We start from the raw sequence: 20708 nt of genomic DNA, 5'->3' as shown, positions 1-20708 counted from the left end.
ATGAGAGAGTTCTAGTGTTTTACATCAGAATCATGGTTTTAAATTAAATTTGTACTCCGGACATACAGTATTTTCACTTTTTCAGAAACGGGTTCACTTCGCCTTCTCTCCACTAGATGTCAGACTCCCCTCTCTCCTGTCTCACCTGTAGTATTCAGTGGCTGTGTTGAACTGACCCAGGAATATCAGGGCATTGCCAAGGTTACTGTAGGCTCGCCGTTCTGCTGCTTTGTCTCCAAATTCTTTGGCTATCGATAATCGCTGTGAATGACAAAGCAGAAAGGTCAAGTCAGACTAAGTTAATGTAATATATTCAACCTGACTCTTAATTTTAGTAGGTTAATGACATCAAATTTTCACTTCTGATGTCACGTTTACTCCACTTTTCCCTTTTTTGGACTCAATGTACAAGCAGAGACAATTACACAAGTTCAGAAGCTCTGTTAGGCACATGATTCTACAAAAAGATGTGCTGCAGCAGCTGCGGTGAATCACATCAGCTCCTCTGATTCCCTTTAAAGGCAGTGTGCTCTCCTTCATGGCACACTGATAGATGTGTAACAGGAAGAAGAGGAGAGGCTGGCTTCTCCCAGGAGGAGGCAAGTGGTTTACAATGGAGAGTGATGGGAAACATGGAGAGAGAGAGCATGAAGCCGTGATTCACCAAGAAACCAATTTCCTCCACTTTTTCCCCAAAGAGAGGTCATCAATCTCTGCACACTGTGTGTTGGTACAGGAAGAGGTGGCTCATCAACCACTGAAAAACTCACTGAGGTGATAATTAGTCACAGAGAAGCTAGGACGAACATGCCCGGCCATCTCAAACTAGCATTCCACAAGAAAATAACACAAACTTTGCTCGAACATTATTGTGTAGACATGCTGTCCCTAGCCTTGCACTCACTCCACTGTACTCTATGACATGTATTTAATCAGACTGTAACAAATATAATGCAAGGGCCAGGGTAACCACACATTTTCATAAATAAAATTGAAAAACTTTCCCATTACTGTTCAAAGACCCATAAAAAAAGGATTTCTTGTCCCACTTGCCCAGCGTTTTTTCTCTGATATCATCTTAAAACTCTATTTAAACATAATTTCAGTTAGCTGGTCAACATAAAAAGAAAGTGAAAATGTGGGGGGAAAAATTAACAAACGTAAGTGATGGTAAAGCTACAGAGAATACATTTTCCCTGATGTTACATTACATGAAAGGTTATCCATGGAAGATTACTATAATAATTTCATTACAACAAAATATCATGAATTTTCCAAAGCTTTTAATGATTTTTGTTGATAATCATTTGACCTGATGAAGATCCAAGCAGGACTGAAACATCGAAAGAAATAAACTTGTGCAGGTGTTACCTTTTTCCTCATGTACGCTGATTTCTGATAGCCTTGCATCGATGTGATGTGCACATAACTATCCTCTTTCAGTTTTTTTTACTAATTCCATGACTTTTCCAGGCTTGGAAAATGTGGTTGTGAAATTCTATGACTTTTTCTCGGTTTTCCATGACTGTGGGAACCCCGAATGACAAAAGTCTCTCCTTCACTCTCAAACTGGCTATGCGAGTGTTGCTATTTTGCATGAAAAATTTCAGTCAGACTGAAGTCTGTGCAAAGCAAATGATTTGTGCTTAACAAGAATCAACTGCATATAGCTCGCTTTTTCACTGAAATGAACAGCAGTGTCATGTGACTGCACCTTTAAGCTAAAAGTCAAGCAAACATGTCTGATCATAATGCAACAGTGCATCAAATTTTGTGGTAACTGCTTGTTTGCTTCTGGGCTGCACATTACAGAGGCGCGTGCAAGAGGCAGAACATGGATAGTTTATGAGTCTGTGGTGGCCGGTTCTATCCTGTTTGCTGTTGTGTGCTGGGTCAGCAGGCCTCTGGCGGTCTTGTCAGAGGAGGATGCTGTCTGAGTTACGTGCCATCTGGGACAGTATCTCCCACCCACTCCATCACATGCTGGTCAAGTACAGGAGTACATTTGGTGTAAGACTCATTCCTCTGAGATGCACCACAGGAAGTCATTTAACTCCTCCCTCAGAGCATCAAACACTCCGGGTCAATAGACTGGCCCTTGGGCTTTTTCACTGTCAGCAACTATAACCCCATGATTTATTTACTGTTTATATTTTCGGTGGTGCAGAACTGACTTAACTGTACAATATTCCATGCAATAATTCAGTTGTGCAACAAGCTGGAATTAAAACTACATTTTTACTTTACATTTTTGCTTATTTAATTCTTATTTATGGTATTGCGTTTATATATAATGTACTTATATTTCCCATTTCTCAGCATTCTAGTTTTATTTATATTGTATATCATAATATAATGCATATATTCAGTACACACTTTCTGTATTTCTGATTTATATGTTTTATTTCTCTCTATAAGCTGTGTTATATATTGTTGCATAATGAACATTTTTTCACATACCTTTAATTTTATTTTTCTATTATCCATTTTTTTATAGTGACATGCACAGAGTTAAAAATGCGCACATCCATAAAAACATTGAAGGTGGTGGAACCACATTTAAATGCAAACATTGAACAGAGGAAGGTCTGCACACTTCAGCTCCCCTTACAGCTTTTTTTTTACATTATATATATTTTTTTTATTAATTATTAATATTTGTGAGTATCTCCATTAAAAAGGGGGGTAAAGGGAGCTGAATTGTGCGGATCTTCCTCTGTTCCATTTTTTATTGCCTAATTTCTCTATTTGCATATAAGAGCAACTGTTGCATCCCTGAATTTCCCTCTTGGGATCAGTAGAGTATGATTCTGATTCTGGACATGATGATGACCACAGTCTGCAAATCTGTCATGTGTCAGTGTGGTTTCAGGATGGACTTCTCCAACATCCCTGGCTGAGACGTCACAGCCACTCAGCATGTGCACAAGACAACCAAAACAACCTCATTTGTGTTAACAAGGCAAACCAAACACACTGTGCCTAAATCAGTATTTGTGAGACCTAGTCTAATGAAGAGATGACAGAATTGTATCATTTCTATATAATAAAAAAACTGCACTTTGTGTCATCATTGGAATTTCCAATCCAGTGTTTGTCAGTGCAATATCATGGCAAGCCAGGAAGTTACTGAATAGCTGCAGGGTGAATGACCTTGTGTCAAAAGGAAAGTGCTGTTGCTCTGGCAACACAAGGTCACTGTTCTGCTTTGGCACAAAACAAGACTGATATAAATCTTATCTATGCACTACTGGTATTAATATGATGCTGGTAAACATGTTGAATTTCTCACCTGACGGTGGAACTTGATCGCTTCGACAAAGTTTCCCAGCAGATAGTGGGTGTTGCCCAGGTTCCCATAGGCCCTCCCCTGAGCAGCTCGGTCTCCAAGTTCTTTGACCAAACACAAGTTCATCCTACAGAGATAAGGACACACCAATTTAGTAGCAGCAAGTAGCGGCATGTTAATGGCATTTAAGAACATTACCATTACATGACAGCTAAATATAAGTCTGCACTAGAGACCACTTTGCAATAGGGTCACACCAGCCGAGATGCCGACTATAAACAACTTTTAAGATTCCATCTTACCACTGACTTACACATAATCAACACAACCAGAGTGTAATATATTTGTTACAATTATTCCTGATATATTATTTATTCAATACGAGTCTACCTGTGACCAATTCAACTGGAATTTAGAAAAAAAAATGTCATTTATCCAGATAAACTTGCATGTCAGTGTAGAAACTTTAGAATGAAATTCAATGAACTGCACACCGAATCCAGATAATGATGTGGAAATAAAATATGTGTATAATATTTTAAGTGGTCAGAATCAAAACATTCATTGCAAAAGTCTGTCTAGCCAATCTCGACAACCTAGGAGACAAATCTGACAATGAACTGCAGAGCTCTTTATCTGTGAGGACAGATTTTGTCAAAAGAACAGTAGTCAGTGTAGTATTTCACAAAACTGGGTTATGAGGCAGATTGGCCTGAAGCAACTACTTAAACGAAGAGGCAAACATGAGCCTGGAGTTCGCTAGAAGGCATATGAAATACTGAGAGCATGAAGTGCATTATTCTGTGGTCTGATGAAAATAAATGGAAATCTTCAGCAACATTGTAGAGTATCATTCTGCTGAAAACTGCCAAACCGAATAAGCAATTCTCACAGCATCCAGTTGTAAAGTGGCAGTAAGTTCGCTTTTAAGCTACTGTATGTTCATGCCAGTCGCAGTGTCCCCAGCATGAGAGTGCTCAAGCCAAAAATGAGGTCATCAAGTATTGTGCGTAAGCGCAAGGCTCCAAATGTTGTCGCAGTGCTTGGACATGTACCTCCAACTCTTTGTGAATAAGCCCAGGCTACATGCACACAGCTTTTCAGACATGACTGACACAAATACTGAGAAAAGCATTTAAATTAAATGAAGAAGTAAAATAAAGAATTGATTTTCACTATTAATATGCCTCAGGACTTAAGAAAGGCACACACATTGTTTTTAATGCTTTTAAAATGGGAGATTGAAAAAAATCTATATTTGAGTAAATATTTTACCCGACGAATCAAACTGTTTACAAGATATTCAACCTTTTTAACCTTCATATGATTATATTACATTTGTTGTTTAGAAAAGAAATGTTGACTCCCTTCCCTCTAGAGATTGTATAAAAAGCGATTAAGTATGTTCATCTTGAATATTTGACATGAGATGTAAGTTTACAGTTAATTACAATTCCTCCTCGGCACTGAAGGGTTGCAAGTTTGGTCTTTGGCGTTTTGTCCCATGTTAAATATGAAAACAAATCAAGAAGTGCCAGAGGTGAGTCAAAGTGGGATCAAAGCAGTGACGTGCCAATTTAAACAAGATTTCTGCATGTAATTTTGGAAAACCAAAATATACTCAATGTATGAATGTTTTAGTTTTCTTCTTTATATTCATTTTGATGCCACAAATACAGTTAAATGCACTTATCTAGGCTACTAATCTGATTTAGGTTTTCTATTGTATACATAAATCTGTTGACAGAGTTCATTCCAAAAAATACATACTCATAAAAGCCAGTAGCCCTTTGCAGAGTGTCTCTGACATCAGCAGGCAGGTCCCCAGGTTCCTGGGTGCAGCCCCATAACTGCTGTTTGCCCTTTGCATGAAACACGTTCCCTATGTTATACAGTGCTCTGGCCTCTCCAACCTGCAATTATATGATAAAGAGAGACAAATAAAAGGTTAAAAAAATGTGAAAATTGATGCAAAAAAGATCTCCTCACAGACATGTGTGTATATTGATTAGAAATAGTCTTTTTAATTTTATATTACAGATTACATAGGACAGGTTTGCTGTGACTGAAGGAGCAAATCAACAACACAGGAAGCAAACTGAATGATCATTCAAAGGATACTATTAAAAATGTTATGTTACCTTGTCTCCCTGCTCTTGAGAAATATCCAGATGTCTCTGACAGCACACAACAGCCTCATCAAAGCGCCCCAAAACTTTTAATGTGTTACCAAGGTTGCCGCTGGCTTTTCCTTCTCCAATTCTGTCTCCTATCGTTCTGAGGAAGCAAAGAAATGCATTTGGTGTTCAGCAGTGGGAGCAAACATCACAGGCTTTCTATGGTAATGCAATTTAGTTAAACAATATCCATTAAGGTACTGTAAGGAGATTTAATTGCTCAGATGCTATATAGTGCCTTTATAATTGGTTGCTTACTACCTAGGAAGAGGTCCCAGCGGCCCTGGTGAGACTGTAATGTAACAAGGTAAATCTCTCTGGGGTCTTTGATGAGTTCCCTGCTGAAGTACCAGCTGCACTCACTGCAGGGGAGCGGATTACTCATATAAGCTAAATACCCTGCTGGTAGTTGTCGACTGTTACTATATGAAAGTCCCCTCACTTTTTCTTGGAATTTTCATTGTCTAACTAAATAGAAACATATTGAAATACTTTTATTGGTATGCATTTGATAAAGTTAATAACATTTGTCAGGGATGGTGATCTGAATCCTTCTTTTCCAAGACTATCTGTTTAATGAATGGCAGAATAATTAGCATATCTCTACTATATAAATATAGAGCTCATATTGAATAAATGAGCTGACTGTACTGATATGACTCAGCTTCAAAGCTTTCTTTACTGGCCAGAATGACCGAAATGATTGTAAGAAAATAACTAAAAGGATTCATTTTTGATTGTATTGCAATTAGGCTTAAGAGACGGCCAAAGCAGAATTTATATGTTTTTATGAGTTATAAATTTCAATGTTTCATCTGCAGCAGTCATTGATGTATCAAAAACATTTTAAAACAAGAAAAATGTTTTTCCAGCTTTGCAGACTGTCCTCAATTACGCCAGATAAAAACTCACAATGAGAGGCTCCTCTCGTTTTATAACAGTTATAACAGTTATAGTCAGTTTATAACAGTGGAAACTCCTAATAGCAATCACAGTTAAAGTGAAGACCCACTTATATGAATAAAAAAGCTTTGACAGAAGACAGAATTAGCCTGATACAAATGCTGTTTAAATAATACGCTTGTAGTAATCAAGTGGTCTTGCTTACAGTGTTCATTTTGGGTCTTTTCATACATGACACCTCGCCGGGAAACGATTTAAAACTACAGTAATTATGATATTTACAACTTTATTCCCATGACACTTTGCCTCACAGTAACCTGTAAGCTTCGAGTTGGCAAACTGAGGCCGGTGCTGTGTGCACATTGAAATCATGACAGTTAAACGAAAAAAAATATATATATCTTTATGTAAAACACTCTCCTCGGTTTGTGGCTGCTAGCCATAGCTGCTAGTCTTGTAGACAGGAAACACGTGCGGATGGAGAGAGCACCTGTGGTCTCGTCAGATGGACTGATAATGCTTGGTCACATAATGACTGTTTGAAACAGATGCACTGTGAACAGTCAATCAAATTCAGTAAACAGCAAAGCCTGTTTCATTATTTCATATTCATGCAATTAGTATACTAATGTCAATTAGGTAGTTATCTCCATGAGAAATGAGGAGAGGCAAATTGTGATATTGGCCCTGCACAGAAGTGATCACTATAAGCACTTTCCACTGTATTATTAATATAAAGTCAAAAAAGATTGATTTTAAACATAAAATACATAGAGATTAACACTGTTGATCATACAGACAAATTTCGGGCAAAGTGCAGGCAATTTTCCTGCCACCTAGGCTAAGATCTGCTTGGATAAATACCTCTCTCAAATTCAAACATATACAGTGGTTAGTAAACTGCGTAACTCACTTCCTCCTTTGGTTAAAGAAAGTTTCACAAAACTCAAAACACATCACAACAAGCTGTGGCAACTTGATGCTGATTTTTGACTATGGATTACCTAGGAAAAAAACACAATGTTGCAGATTTGGTATCCTGGAAAAGTGGGTTTTTTTATGATTATTTGGGCGATTTAAGGACAGGGAGTTATCATCAAGGTCTACATTTCAAAATCTAGACTTTTTAACAGTAATAGTTCCAGAAATTGATCTCACTCACCATCACAACCTAAGATGACAGGTTGCAACTATCAAAAAAGAGTCAATGCTCACCTGGCCAAAGTCAGGTCGTGTTTATGGTATTCTAGGGCTTTGCCATATTCTTTAAGGTAGAAGTAGGCATTGCCCAGCTGGCTGTAGATGGCACTAAGGGTCTTCAGGTCTTCTGTGCCGACCTGCACGGCTGCCTCAAAAAACGCTGTACCCCCTTTAAAGTCCCCAGCCTTGCACAGCCGCTCTCCTTCCAAGGCCAACTCCAAGCAGGAGGCCTCCATCCTAAATGGTGCACAGACAGATTTACATACAAACAGGGAAAGACAGAAAACAGTGTTAGCATGAGCACTATCAGAGATAGAACAATGTATAATAACATGGACACTTATTACATTGGCAGAGCAATATCTTCTCAGGGTGAAGGATAAAATGCCAGTATCACCATGACAACAAGATCTGTAGCCATATCTGATGACTGTTGCCTTAGCAACTGACTCCAAGTCTCAGGGATGAGCACCTTGAAAAGGTGTTGCACTTCACTGTTCGTTCATTACTGCTCATGTCAACTTTTTTCTAGAGTCTGATTTATAGAGATGTGGAGTTATCCTATTGGTTGACAATCTCAAGCTAATTGCTAAAGACATTCGAGTAATTTATTTACTGATATTGTTCATAATTCATGTGAACACTGAAAACAACAACAAATTAAAAGCCTGGTGTTGGTCATTCCTGTGTCAGCACATGGCCATCCAAATGCACCTCTGCTCCACTATACTGCTGAGCTGAAATATAACAGAAGCAACATCTTTAAGAAATCAAAATCTACGTCAAGAGGAGTCTTCCTACCGCCTCTACAATGCCTTCGTTACCATGGAAACTGCTGGTTCAATGACGCTGACTCAGAAAATGAAAAAGAATTGTGAACTTTGTGAACGTAGTGTCTATTGACAACTTCCTCATTGTTCATGGGACACTTTAATCATTCTTAGGCATTTGATGTAACCTGTTAATGATCTGAACAGCAAGCCTCTTCAGGCTCTAAGATGCTGTGTACAGAACACATAAATATACTATTTCGGGGTTGCATGGTAAAAATAAAATCCTGATGATGTGGAAAATGAATGATGACAACAGCAGTAAACTTTTTTTTTAATTTATGTATTCTTTTGTTTTTTTAAATGCTTGTGTGTGTCCCTTCATATTGTTCAATGTCCCCTCTCTAAATTCTGCATTTTTTGCAGGTTCGTGACAAGGTGCAGGCAGAACTCTCCATTAGTGCTTCCTCAGCAGTTTTTTGTAACTCGCAGGGTGTATAACTGATCTGTCGATCCATTTCCAACTGATCCGATCAGTGGAGGAGAGGAGGAGCTGATGCAAGTGAATGCAAACTTTTAGACGTTTTGAACAATTTCTGAACAAGTTTTCACTCTCAATGCACCTGATGTACTGCTGCTCCATCTGTTCCCAAAGTAAGCTCTTCTCTCTGAGAGTGTGGTGCTATATATATAGCATAGTGCTTCTAGTGAACACTCCAGCTCCATAAACAGAAAATTACATGTAAAACCCTGAAATCAGGAACCTGGTGTTATGTGAGAGGAATTTCAAAAGATAAAATAATCAAAATATTCTCAAGCTGAAAGTGAGTGTCTGTGTGGTCAAAAGACAGGCAAGTGTGCTACCATATTTCCCACACACAGCACTAAGTCACATAATTCACAACAAGGCCTTGTCAGTGAGTCGTATCCAGAAAGTATACACCCCAGATTCCTTGTATAATCCAGGATAAACCAAAGACCAGCAGATTTGGTGCAGCTCTAAATTCTAGATAAGGTACTAGAATGTAGACTTAAGCAAGGATTATCCTCAAATTTAATCTTTTTTAAAAGTATGGCAAAGAGACCATATAGAGTTTCACCTCCAGCTTTAGTAGAAGAATCAAAGTATTTTTTTGTTTCATGGGTGTACTCTCTTTTTACACTTGTCCAGACCCCATCTCATTTTTATAATGTTATTTAATCTGCCTGTTCTCCTTTTCTTCATAATGTCAAGTTGCAATCCACCAGCAATAAAAATGTCATGGGAATTAAACTACTATTTTGATTCCTTGTCTTGGATTTAATTAAGCACAATTTACTCAGTGCAAGCCTGTTTATATTTTGTACGCCTTGTCAAAGGAAAATGAAGATGCAAATGTCTCCTTGGTTTTTCTGCTTGCCAAAAATCAGGGCTGGACACTATATCAACATTATATTGTTATCCTGGTGTAAGACTAGATATTGTTTTAGATATTGGATATTGTAACATTGTATGTGTTGTGTGCCAAAATGTTCAAGATGCTCTATTATTTACCTTTAACCATTGAGACATGTTTAAAAATCTTAATGTGTAAATATTTCGTGAAAGCACCAGTAGCCAGCCCTACAATATCAATGCAATATCGAGATCAAGGTATTTGGTCAAAAACATTGTAAAAGGGTGAGATGCAGTATTCTGCAGTATAGGGTTAGTTTGATTTTCTCTATATTGGATATCCCTACCAAACACCTTACCAATGTGATCTTCTGGTTAAAATTTCTCAACTTATCCTGATCTACAATCAGTGTTCTCAACATCTGTTATTTGGCTTGCAAAACCTTGCTTCTCAAGCAGCAAAAATCACCACAGAAATGGTTCTTTGAATGTTCAAGCAGTACCTGTGTTTTTGCTTGGTTCGTGTTTTTTCCACATACACCTGCAGCTCCAAGTGTAATGGCCTTAGCATAGCTTGGGGTCGGGGTCCACAGTGGACCAGTCTACATACAGCTTTCTCTGCTCCAGTCAAAGGACAAGGCTCAGATGCCATGAGGGCAAGGGTTAACAAGACAAGCTTAGTGATAACAGCTGTTCAGCTATTTGAGATGAAATTTCCAGCTAGTAGTTTCTCTCTTTTACAGTCCATATTGTCCACTCAATTGCTCCAAATACTCCAAAATGTCAGCAATGTTGCAGAAAACCTGAACGCAATCCAAATGGAATTTCTACACTCAGTCCTGGACCAGCCAAGAATCACATCTGCTTTTCAAGTCCTCAAGAACGTTCCAGAAACTCCACGATGAACTCTCTACTCCCATAGCCGAACCAGTCAGGAGGGGACTGTAGAAAATTCCACGAAAGAGAAGTTCCACTTACATTTAGTATTCATTAGCAAAAGCATGCTGATTTACAACTGGGCTACAGCCAGCACGTTTCACTAATCAAGAAGTTGAGTTGCCTTGGCTCATTCAGGTCATTCAGCTCTTACAATCCACAAAAGAAATGTGTCCTCTCTTTTCATCCTCTTCAACCTGTCCTCAGTTGTGATGGCAAGATTCATAGTTCTACTGTGCCATTACAAGCCACGCTTTTAAAGAGGGAGTGCGCAACGTAAAGAACAATTTGGTTGAGATCAGGGGTACGATCAGTGACGAGAAGTGAGTGCAGTACTCCTAAGCTTGATCACCGCCCCAGTGACAGACAAAGAGGAGGGATGACAAAGAGAGAGAGACAGAAGACAATTGCTAATCCAGTGACCTGCACCTTGTTGGTAGACACCACACAGCGCACTGATTGGCTAAGACTAATCCAACTATCTGCTGACACAGGCAGAAACGTTATTAGATCACCAGCCAAGACAAATAAGACTGTGTGTAAAGGGGAGGTAAGGTAAAGGGACCTATAAATATATCAAGACTGGGAGTGCATACATTTTCAATTACTTTCACTAAAAATATACAAGCGTTACATTTTCTGTTTTTTTGCTAAAAAAATCTCCAGATGCTGTATTTTGATTCTTACTCCTTATACAACAATCAAAGTAGCAACTACTACATTAGCATTTTTTTTACTTCTAAATAATAAAAATTCTAATTAACAGGTACATACTGCAAGCAATTTCTTAATTGCCTAAATTGCTTGATTACTTTCACCCATGCTAAATGCAAGTAAATGCAACCTTAAGCATAATTTTACACTGCCAAATTGCAGCTGACCTACACTCAATGTTGTACCTGACTGCATCCTGTGTGCACACACACGGAGCACTAGTCCCGTGTTGACACAGTATAAGGCCACGGAAACCTCATATAACCTTGCCAGAGGTAACTAATAACATTAACAATGGCTCAGTTCCATTTAGGTACTCAGTAAGTTCTTCAACTGGGACACCTTTATACCAATAACCACGATTCATATTATTAACCTGTGTGTTTCATGCTGAAATATAAATACCTGACAGGAAAAAGGTCTATTTAACTAGAGTGGTATGCCATCAAAATCTGGACATATTGACTAGTACATACTATGTGTGAAAACTAGAATTACTGCCTTGTGGTGGTTTGCCTCCACCAACCAGTCAAGTTGCAGTTAATGTCCATGTCTGTCCTGACTCAATGCATGACTATGCAGTAAAGACTTGAATGAATTTGATAAAAGGGTTGTTTTTTTTGTTTGTTTGGGTTTTTTTTAAAATTGAAGTTATTAATTTTTTGCAATAACACATTAGGGCCATTGTAGGTCAAATTTAAAAACAAATGCTCAACATATGCAGTTTATTCTCATATTGTAACACACCCTCCCCCAGCACTATTTTTATTTTCTTCACCTACAACGACCCTAATATGCTATCATACAGTATGGAATAAATAATGTTCCTTTGAGAACATGCTGTCATTACTTACAGATTATTTTACGAAGGACTGATACGGAGTTTGATCACATGGTGCAATGACAATCCCCTGAAGCTCGATATCAGCAAAACTAGTGATCTTGTGATGAACTACCAGAGAACGAGAAATGCACACAAAAATGTAGCCATGACAACAGACAGTGATTCAAAAATGGATGTTGCCAGAAAGAAGCTACACATTCTATTCATGAATGCCTCACACACAACTTTGACCAGGAAGCACAGAATATCTAGTATACAGTCATCACAGTTCCTTATATTTTTTTTAATCAGGTATACTACCAAGTCATGACAGTGTGCCAGTACGCACACTACCAAGGCCCTGAAACCAAAGCTAACCTCTCAAGAACAGAGGCCATTTCTGCAGGCAAAAAAAAAAAAAAAGGATCGTTCGACCTTGGGTGTAACTCAAAATGGCAGTGTCCAACAGATGGCTTAAATCCCTCTCTAGCAGTGCGTGAAAAAACCTTATAAATGTTGTGGTATATCAGCACATATTCTGTAGAAAACTTTCTGAAAGAAAGAATGATTTGAAAAACTGCTGTTGAATCATGTAACCAGAAAGAAATGTCTGTTATTAAACATCTAAACTTTCATGGTTACCCACACATTCTTTTGTTTGTGGCAGCCCACCACGATTAAAACATCCGCCGCCACATATCGATTTTCTATATTTTGAGCTGGACCATCAATAGGAGTGCTATTAAAATACTATATATGTCATTCTGATATTCGATGCACTCTTGGACTCTGGTTGTACTCTGGACACCGATTGAGCAAAAGAACATCAGGCACAGTGATAGTGTAACTTAATCCTTGATTGAGCTGAGATTAAAAGTTTCAATCCACTCACCTCTGCAGCAGCTGCTCCTCTCTGTTAATCTGAACGGATCAGCTGCGATCAGATCGATTGATCAATTATCCTACCCATGACTAAAACCAATAACTTTCTTGTATCTTGTAATGGTATATTATCAGTCTGGTTTTGCATAGCTTTGTCTGACAACCTTACAAAAACAAACATTTAAAACAGATGAAACTACAACTGGAGCCACTGAATTACAAGTGGCCAAGAGGAGGCCGTCTGAACCATTCAGCCTCTTCATTCAAAGGTTAAACAACCTGTCTTCCTTGCGCATAAGTTATAAGGCATAAATATGGCTGTTGCTGGAGCAACAGACCCAAGCCCAAGGGTGAAAGTAGAAAACTTTTTTTTCACATTTTTTAGATGGGCTGGCAATAACAGACCAAAGCCACTGTTGAAAGTGGAAGGAAATGGTAACCACTGCAGATAACAGTCCTTTAAAATGTGCAAGGTCATATCCTTGGCGTAAAATACAACAGACTTAAAGCAGCAACAATTACTTCTGTAGCAGTGAGGGAAACCCTCCAGTACTAAAATCCCTTAGTGGGAAAAAGGCCAAAAATGTTGATATTCAAAGTTACCAGATCTGAACAAGTCATCAAAAGAGGGCCCACACAGTTGAGAATTGAACCAAGGCTACTCTTCAGTGCAAACAGGAAAGTGGAGCTGGCACTGATAACAGTAGCCAGAAGGATAAAAGGTACAAGGTCAATGCAGTTACAAAAGATTACAGAGAGAATGTTTAGAATTGAGTGATCATATCCATGATGCAAATGTAGTAACCAATCAGCTAAAGACTCTGGCGTGCCCAGTAGTATAAGCCCTGAGAAACTCTCAACTGTTTCTGATGCTGCAGTCAGGGATTGAGCATGTCCTCAGGAGGTTAACAGACAGTAACAGAGGCAAAAAGGATGCTGCTTTCCTTTGTCTCATTTCCATCTCATACAATCAGCACAGTCTGACAAAAGCATGGAGGTAAAAACAAATGAGGAGAATTTCCATGATTGGCAAGGACATAAGGTTGGTTTCATCATCGTTGATACCGTGACAAGTTTTTCATACATTAGTAAACTACAGCTATGTAATGAAAGGATGTTTTACAGCCTCTAGCACCAACTGTAGACTGAGAAAAAATTAATTCACTGGGCAGACCGCTGGTAACTTTTAAGGTGGAACAATTACTTGTGATGTTATTCAATACATGAGATGATAACATGAATCCTTAAATACATCTTAAATTTCAACATGACAACCTTCACCACTCTATCTGCTGTTCATTTATTTATTTTATTGTCTCTCTTGGATGACATATACTTTTAGAGATGAGTGGATTTTCAAGCATTTTAAAATGTATATTAATTATGACCTGATTATTAGGGAAAAAAACGTGTCGTAGCATCGTTCCTGTGTGCTCGGGCAGCACTAAACAACTGCTCTTGCCTGACAAGGAGTCAATGCACAAACACGCTATTTATAAATATCCCCTAGAAAGAGACTCACACATCACATCCAGCCTGCTATTTTTCATTATGAAAATATTGCCATGCATATCCACTCTGTGAACTTGACTTGTATCAGCAGTAAACAAGGAAGTACAGCAAGTGCTGCTGGATGGAGCAGCAGGTGACAGCACCCCCAGCCACATGCGGTGGAAACACTAAACAGATAACAGGTCTAGATACCAGTTCATAAGTGTTGCTTTTAGTTCCAAAGGTACTATACTGAAAGCTTTTGCTGGAAACGCAACTATTGAAACCTTGCATCTATCCAACCAAGGATATTGCAAGGACATCAGTGCAGTGTCGTCATGGAAGCATGATAAGGACAGAGGAAGCTGAATCAGAGATGCTGTTATAGAGGAAAGTTAAAGATGAGCAGGAAGACATAAGTATACTGAGTCCGGCAGCAGATGGTGCAGGGGCCTCTATGAACCACAACCAAGTTGTAAAACCCTGAATTGTAAAACAGATTGTGGAAAAAGGGTGTAGCCATAAGAATGTTAGGCCACGCGGTTAAAAACTTACAGCTATACAGTTGTAAAGTTAAAGGGCTATATAGCATAATTTTGATCAAAGTCAGTTAACTAAAAGTGCTGTGTGAGAGCTAGCTTGAGGGCTAACTGGCAGACAGAAAAAGGGATAAAAGAAAAAGAGACCATGACTAAGAGGAAGGCATTTATGGACATATAAAGAAAGGCAAAACAAAGCAACAAGAAGACAAAGACAAAAAGGATTATTCACCACGCGAGGATTTTCACAAAGTGACATTCTTGTCATCTTTGTGGTTGGAGTGGGAATGGATCTGCGCAGTACAGTCTGCTATTCCCTCCTCTGATTACCACTCTAATTGGTCTGTTTGGGAGACACTCATCCCATAATAGCCTGCCTGTGGTCTGAGAGAGACAGTCTCCCAGTGCCGTTACCATGGCGGCACAAAGTACATGTACCATATTGGACAGGTTTCAGGGAGTAAGTTGGGGGGAGTAAAAGTGAGGTTTGTGTGTAAGCTGAACTATGACATGTGTTGTTCTTTCTGTGGGAAACAGCATGATCATCTTTGTCATATAGTAGAGTGAATATCTTTGGGTTTTGTACTGTTGGTTGAACAAGATATTAAAATATATCACCTTGGGGGGTGGTACATTTGACAGGCATTGCCCTAATTTTAGACATCATTAGACAAAATCATTATTGATAAATGGTGAACATAATTGGCCGGTTAATCTGTCATGAATAATATTGTTAGTTGCAACCCTACTCTTCTTTACAGCAGATTATTAGATAATAAAAATAATCATTATTTACACCCTTTGATGTAAGTTTTACAAACTAAATGGTAAGGGTTTAACGGCACATCAGTCTTGTCGATCAACGATCCAATATTATAGATGAACAGTGAAAACTTTGATGAATATCATCTTTAAAATACGCCATTATTTTGAAATTTCCGTGGCACGTCTGAGTCACAATTTCCATCAAAGCACACCTCCCATAAATATTTAAATGGTGCAAGCGCACTAGCACCAGTCAGACAATGTTGAGCAGCCATGAAAAACACAATGAGGACATTTACTGATATTATCTTATATCGCTCACTGAATCGAAATTGTATCGTGGCAGACCTTCTGAAATCAGCAAATATTATAATGTTGTCCAAAGAGAGGATTTAACGCTATTTGGTGAAGAAATTTGTGATTTACACCCCCAATAAGTAGTTGTAAATAAATACTGCGATTTACACCTGCTGCATACTGTGCATCACCTACTGCATTATATTTTATATGAATAAAAATCTTATGACGTCTCATAGTCCTAAGTCCAATATGCACATTAAAGGTACGTCACGTTTACTAAATAGCACAGTTTTCAATAGTTCCAAGATATAGCCACAACCTGAATATGAAATTTGACAGGATTAAATCCTCATCATGTAATTTCATAGAAATGTATTTCTTAATAAAAATAAGCAAATTTTCATTTCATGTTTTTTCTTGGAGCTCTTCCTATATTCATGGATTCCTATTCTATATTCAGGGTTCTACATTACTGTCCCGATTATTCTTGGCTTAGCTAAGAAACTCTGTGCTCGGAGTAGTAATCCAGCCATAATTACAGAGTGCCACGGCTAGTTGTCAGGGAAACCAAAGAGAAACTCTCTAGGAATGTTTTTTCCTCTTGCAGCGCATGTCTCTTTCAGTTAGAGCCGAGCTGTCTCCTTCTTTCTTCTTTTGTCTGATTCTCTAGTAAAATTGATTTTTTTTTCTCCTTGATTCAGTTTGTCTTAACCCTGTTTTGTCAGTAGCAATGTTAACAGGGCGGTTTCGTGTACTTTGGCCCTGGAAAACACTGAAAGAACATAAGACATTCAGGGAAGAATAGTTGTAATCTCATAACATAGGCAGTAATTCCTATGATCTCTGGTTTCTGTGAGGAACATGACTGAATGACACGTCCATTTCCATGTCAAACATTTATCCTTTCACAATGAGTTGATGTTTAAGGACAACGCTCTCCGATTGAAAATTGTTCCGTTCTGTAGCCAATTGTATGGCTAAGTGAAGACTAGATGGCGCTCCATATTATATCCCTTTTGTTATCCAACTAGATATCGTCTTAGATTTTGGATCATAAGTGTTGTCTCTTTCTGGTTTCAAAGGCTCCATTACAGTAAAGTGCTATAGTCATCTGAACCTACGAGACTGGTCTAGCTGATTTTCCGTCACTTAGTTATTATATCCACATTGCTGACGATTATTTATTAGAAATCTTATTGTGTAAAAATGTTGTGAAACCACCAAAAGCCAACCCTACAACTTTACTACAATACTGACAGTCAGAACAGAGGTCAAATGAAGAATAAAGTCTAAGTTTTTAGTCCACAGATTACCATCTAATTTAACAGAATCAGTTATCTAATGTAAGTAGACATATGAGCTTTGGAATACTACTATCCACAGACATTAATTGCCTGTGGACATAAAAAAAGTGTCTGTTTAATTTTAATATCCAACAAAAAAGAATTAGTGTCTAGAACCAAAAGTCTAACAAACCAAAATTATTTTACAGGATATGTTTGTTGACAAACATCCCACATATAATGTTTTTGTGTCCTAACTGTGTTTCATTAGCAGCTACAGACAAAAAAGCACACACAAGCACATACATACACAGACATATCCACAGCCCTCATTGTAAAAAGGTCATGTATTGACTTAATCTGTTTGTAAAATAGAGAGAGCAAGCGATCACTGAGGGTAGACCTGGCTATATGATCGTGTGTTTCAGTCTGTGTGTGTGTGTGTGTGTGTGTGTGTGTGTGTGTGTGTGTCGGGTACATGGACAACCTTGCAGACTCAACAAATGTCACTCCACAACTCTGAAGTTATTAACATTCCCAGGCATCTGCTCTGTGTCACAGACACTGCAATGTAATGTTCAAAGCAGGAAATGTGCTTCCTAAAAGTACATTACACAATATTACCTTGACAAGACTTGCAGCACTCCCCTCTGATCACCACTCCTTTGGTAAGTTTCTGCATAACCCGTGGGTGGAACATCAAACAAAGACGTGGAGGCAGACTAATACAGTGTAATCAGTGTTATGATGATTAGCAATTTCCAAAATGTCAAACTATATAACAGAGACACGTCATTTTCACAGGTTTTAGCACAAATCTGATCGAGTCTGTCGAAGATATGACTTGACACAGAGACAAAGAAATAGATAAACTGAGCAAGATCATTTATTGTTGTCAGTGACAACCATGCAGAGAGGGGAAGTACTAGAAGTGGCGCTTAAACTTAGTTAAGTGTCGTTTAATTCAGTTTCAACAGGGCTGCTCGAAATATTCTTCTCCTGATCTGCACTTCTCTTTCTAATGGTTCCCACTGGGAGCCATAAGTGCAGAATTTTCATTAATTTACCTCCACTTACTATATTGCCCTCACAGTTTGGCTTGGGACTAATCACAAACTTAGGTGCTTGCTATGTTTAAGAACATGAAGATGTAGCAGGCTGATGTTGAAATAAAAAATAACAGGAAAGGCAAAACTAAGTTAGATTTCAGGTATTTCAACCCAGCTGGCACCAGACACCAATATGACGTCAGTAAGACATTGGACTCTTATGTTGGACAGATGTTAAATTTGGTTGGAATGAAATTCATGTTGATGGCAAATGTTAAATAATGTCAGAATGTATATTTTGTGGACGTTAATATTATGACGTTTTGCAGATGTTGGGCTTTGGTCTTCTTATCTTACGACTAAATGTCCTCATTCTACAGAGACGATGTTGGCATGAGACATTTGGAAGATGTTGGAAGATGTAAATAATGACAATGGTGGCCTGCTGGGATAGATAAAGTATTTTCATTCAAAATGTTTTGGTATTTTCCTGTGCGTACCATTAAAAGAAGTTTGTGTATCACCATTGCTGCATGTGCCATAGTTTGGGAACCAATGGATTAGCTGACTTAGAGAAAATGTATTAGCAACTTTTTTGCACAAACATCATGTGCTCTCAGCTTCTCAAAAGTGATGATTTGCTGCTTTTTTGGTAATATCAGATAGTAAACTGATATCTTTGGTCACTGGACTCTTGGTTAGATAAAACAATTTTTTTTTAACCATAGGTATTTTTCACATTTTTCACAGTTTACGGGCAAATTAGTGTGTCAGTTAATTGAGATAATACTGATAATGAAAATAATAATAGTTGCAGCCCCAGTATGTTTTGTCAAAACTGAATAACCGCAGAGTGAATTATTACCTAACTACTGATTAAAGGTGGGGGGGAGGGTCAATACACCACAGTAAGACCATATAGACACACTGATGCCAAGTATTGATTTTGTTATTATATCAATTGTTAATATTACAAAAACAAATGTAACTCTTAATAGTCTAGTAGAATAATTAAGGCCATTGTTTTTTTTAGTCCAATAGATATGTGCTACCACATTAAAAAAGCTTGAAGTGAGATGAACAGACTGAAAAGTGTATCTTAAAAGACACATGTTATAAAAGTTTTCTTCTGAGACATTATTTGCAGTTGAAAAACGAATATAAATCACACAATAAAGCCTATGTTATGGCAATACTCTGAACATCCCAACACGTTTAAAATTATACCAATCATTTTTTAATGTGACTTCGTGATAAAATCGTTTATCATGGGGAGTCTGGTGATTCCCACCCCTGCTATTAATGCTATGCAATTGGGACTAAATCTGTTTTATGACACAGCAGACAGCACTGAGGCAAGAAAATACAAAAGAGAAAACTTGCAATATGAGTTGGAACATGGTCACCACACACACCAAAAATGCAAATACAGGGCAAAACAGGTAACATTTTTGACAGTAAACAAATGTATCTCCCCACACACTCATCACAGTGCACCTCTGCTTCATCCATGTGGTCTCCTGACTTTGCACATATGTTGTGATATTGCACCCACATGGCAAACCAAAGCCATGTGTGCTGTCAATGTGTCCAACCTGGACAAACACACTCCTGTCTACATCCCTACACCGTCCACATCTTCTGAGGCTCCTCTCAGTCTGCACATTCCAGCCACAGCAGCTCACTGACCCGAGCCAGGAATGAGGCTTGGAAACGGGCTCTGGCTGCAGCTGTGGCTGGGTCTTAAGCTTTAAATCAGTGAAAGCTGGCTGGTCAAGTTCCGCCTGCCTGGCTCCTCCTCAGAAAGCGAAGCCGTGAGCTGGCAGCCTTTGTTATTCTCCCTTTCAGCCGCTCCCTCTTGTCTCTTTTCTCCTGACTCACGTTCAAGGACAGACCACAAAGCTGACCCCCCTCTGTTTGCCGGTGTACCCCCCCCCCAGAGTCCTACCTTGAGTGCAGCCTCTTGCTGGCCAGATCCTGGTCCACACCGTTAGCAGCCGACTGAGCCATAGAGCCGCTGCTAATCTGCCTCCTAGCTCGCTCTCTTCCGCTATGAGGCCCCCCCTCACTATTATTTCCTCCAGAGGCTTCTACCCTTCTCTTCTTTCTGTCGTTCCGCCTCCCTCCCCTCTTTTTTCTCTCGTTCTTCACCACTGTCTCTGTCTCTTTCCCTCCCCTCTTTCCTTCATTCACCACAGACAGCAATGGCAGC

At 38.7% G+C, this 20708-nt stretch overlaps 1 protein-coding gene across 4 annotated transcripts in view; it reads right to left on the bottom strand.

Moving 5' to 3' along the window:
• Positions 1-20708, bottom strand: part of gpsm1b (G protein signaling modulator 1b) — a 35289-nt gene extending 14581 nt beyond the window's left edge. Inside the window, exons 1-6 of one of the 4 annotated variants that reach the window (XM_088070643.1) lie at positions 20445-20708; positions 7585-7806; positions 5431-5566; positions 5060-5202; positions 3293-3416; positions 146-261 (exon numbers count right to left, since the gene is read on the bottom strand). In XM_088070643.1, the coding sequence (XP_087926769.1) occupies positions 146-261; positions 3293-3416; positions 5060-5202; positions 5431-5566; positions 7585-7806; positions 20445-20506 (803 nt within the window). In that variant the 5' untranslated portion in view covers positions 20507-20708. Of the gene's footprint in view, positions 1-145; positions 262-3292; positions 3417-5059; positions 5203-5430; positions 5567-7584; positions 7807-10217; positions 11016-20444 lie in introns of those variants that run through there. The other 3 variants (XM_042509341.2, XM_088070640.1, XM_088070641.1) reach the window with 3 other exon arrangements.

The sequence above is a fragment of the Plectropomus leopardus genome, chromosome 20 (genome assembly GCF_026936395.1).
Source record: "Plectropomus leopardus strain MGB_pleo_1.0 chromosome 20, ASM2693639v1, whole genome shotgun sequence".
NCBI classification, from domain to species: Eukaryota; Metazoa; Chordata; class Actinopteri; order Perciformes; family Serranidae; genus Plectropomus; species Plectropomus leopardus.
The sequence above is the reverse complement of the archived record's forward strand: the minus strand, read 5'-3'. Positions and strand labels throughout refer to the sequence as shown.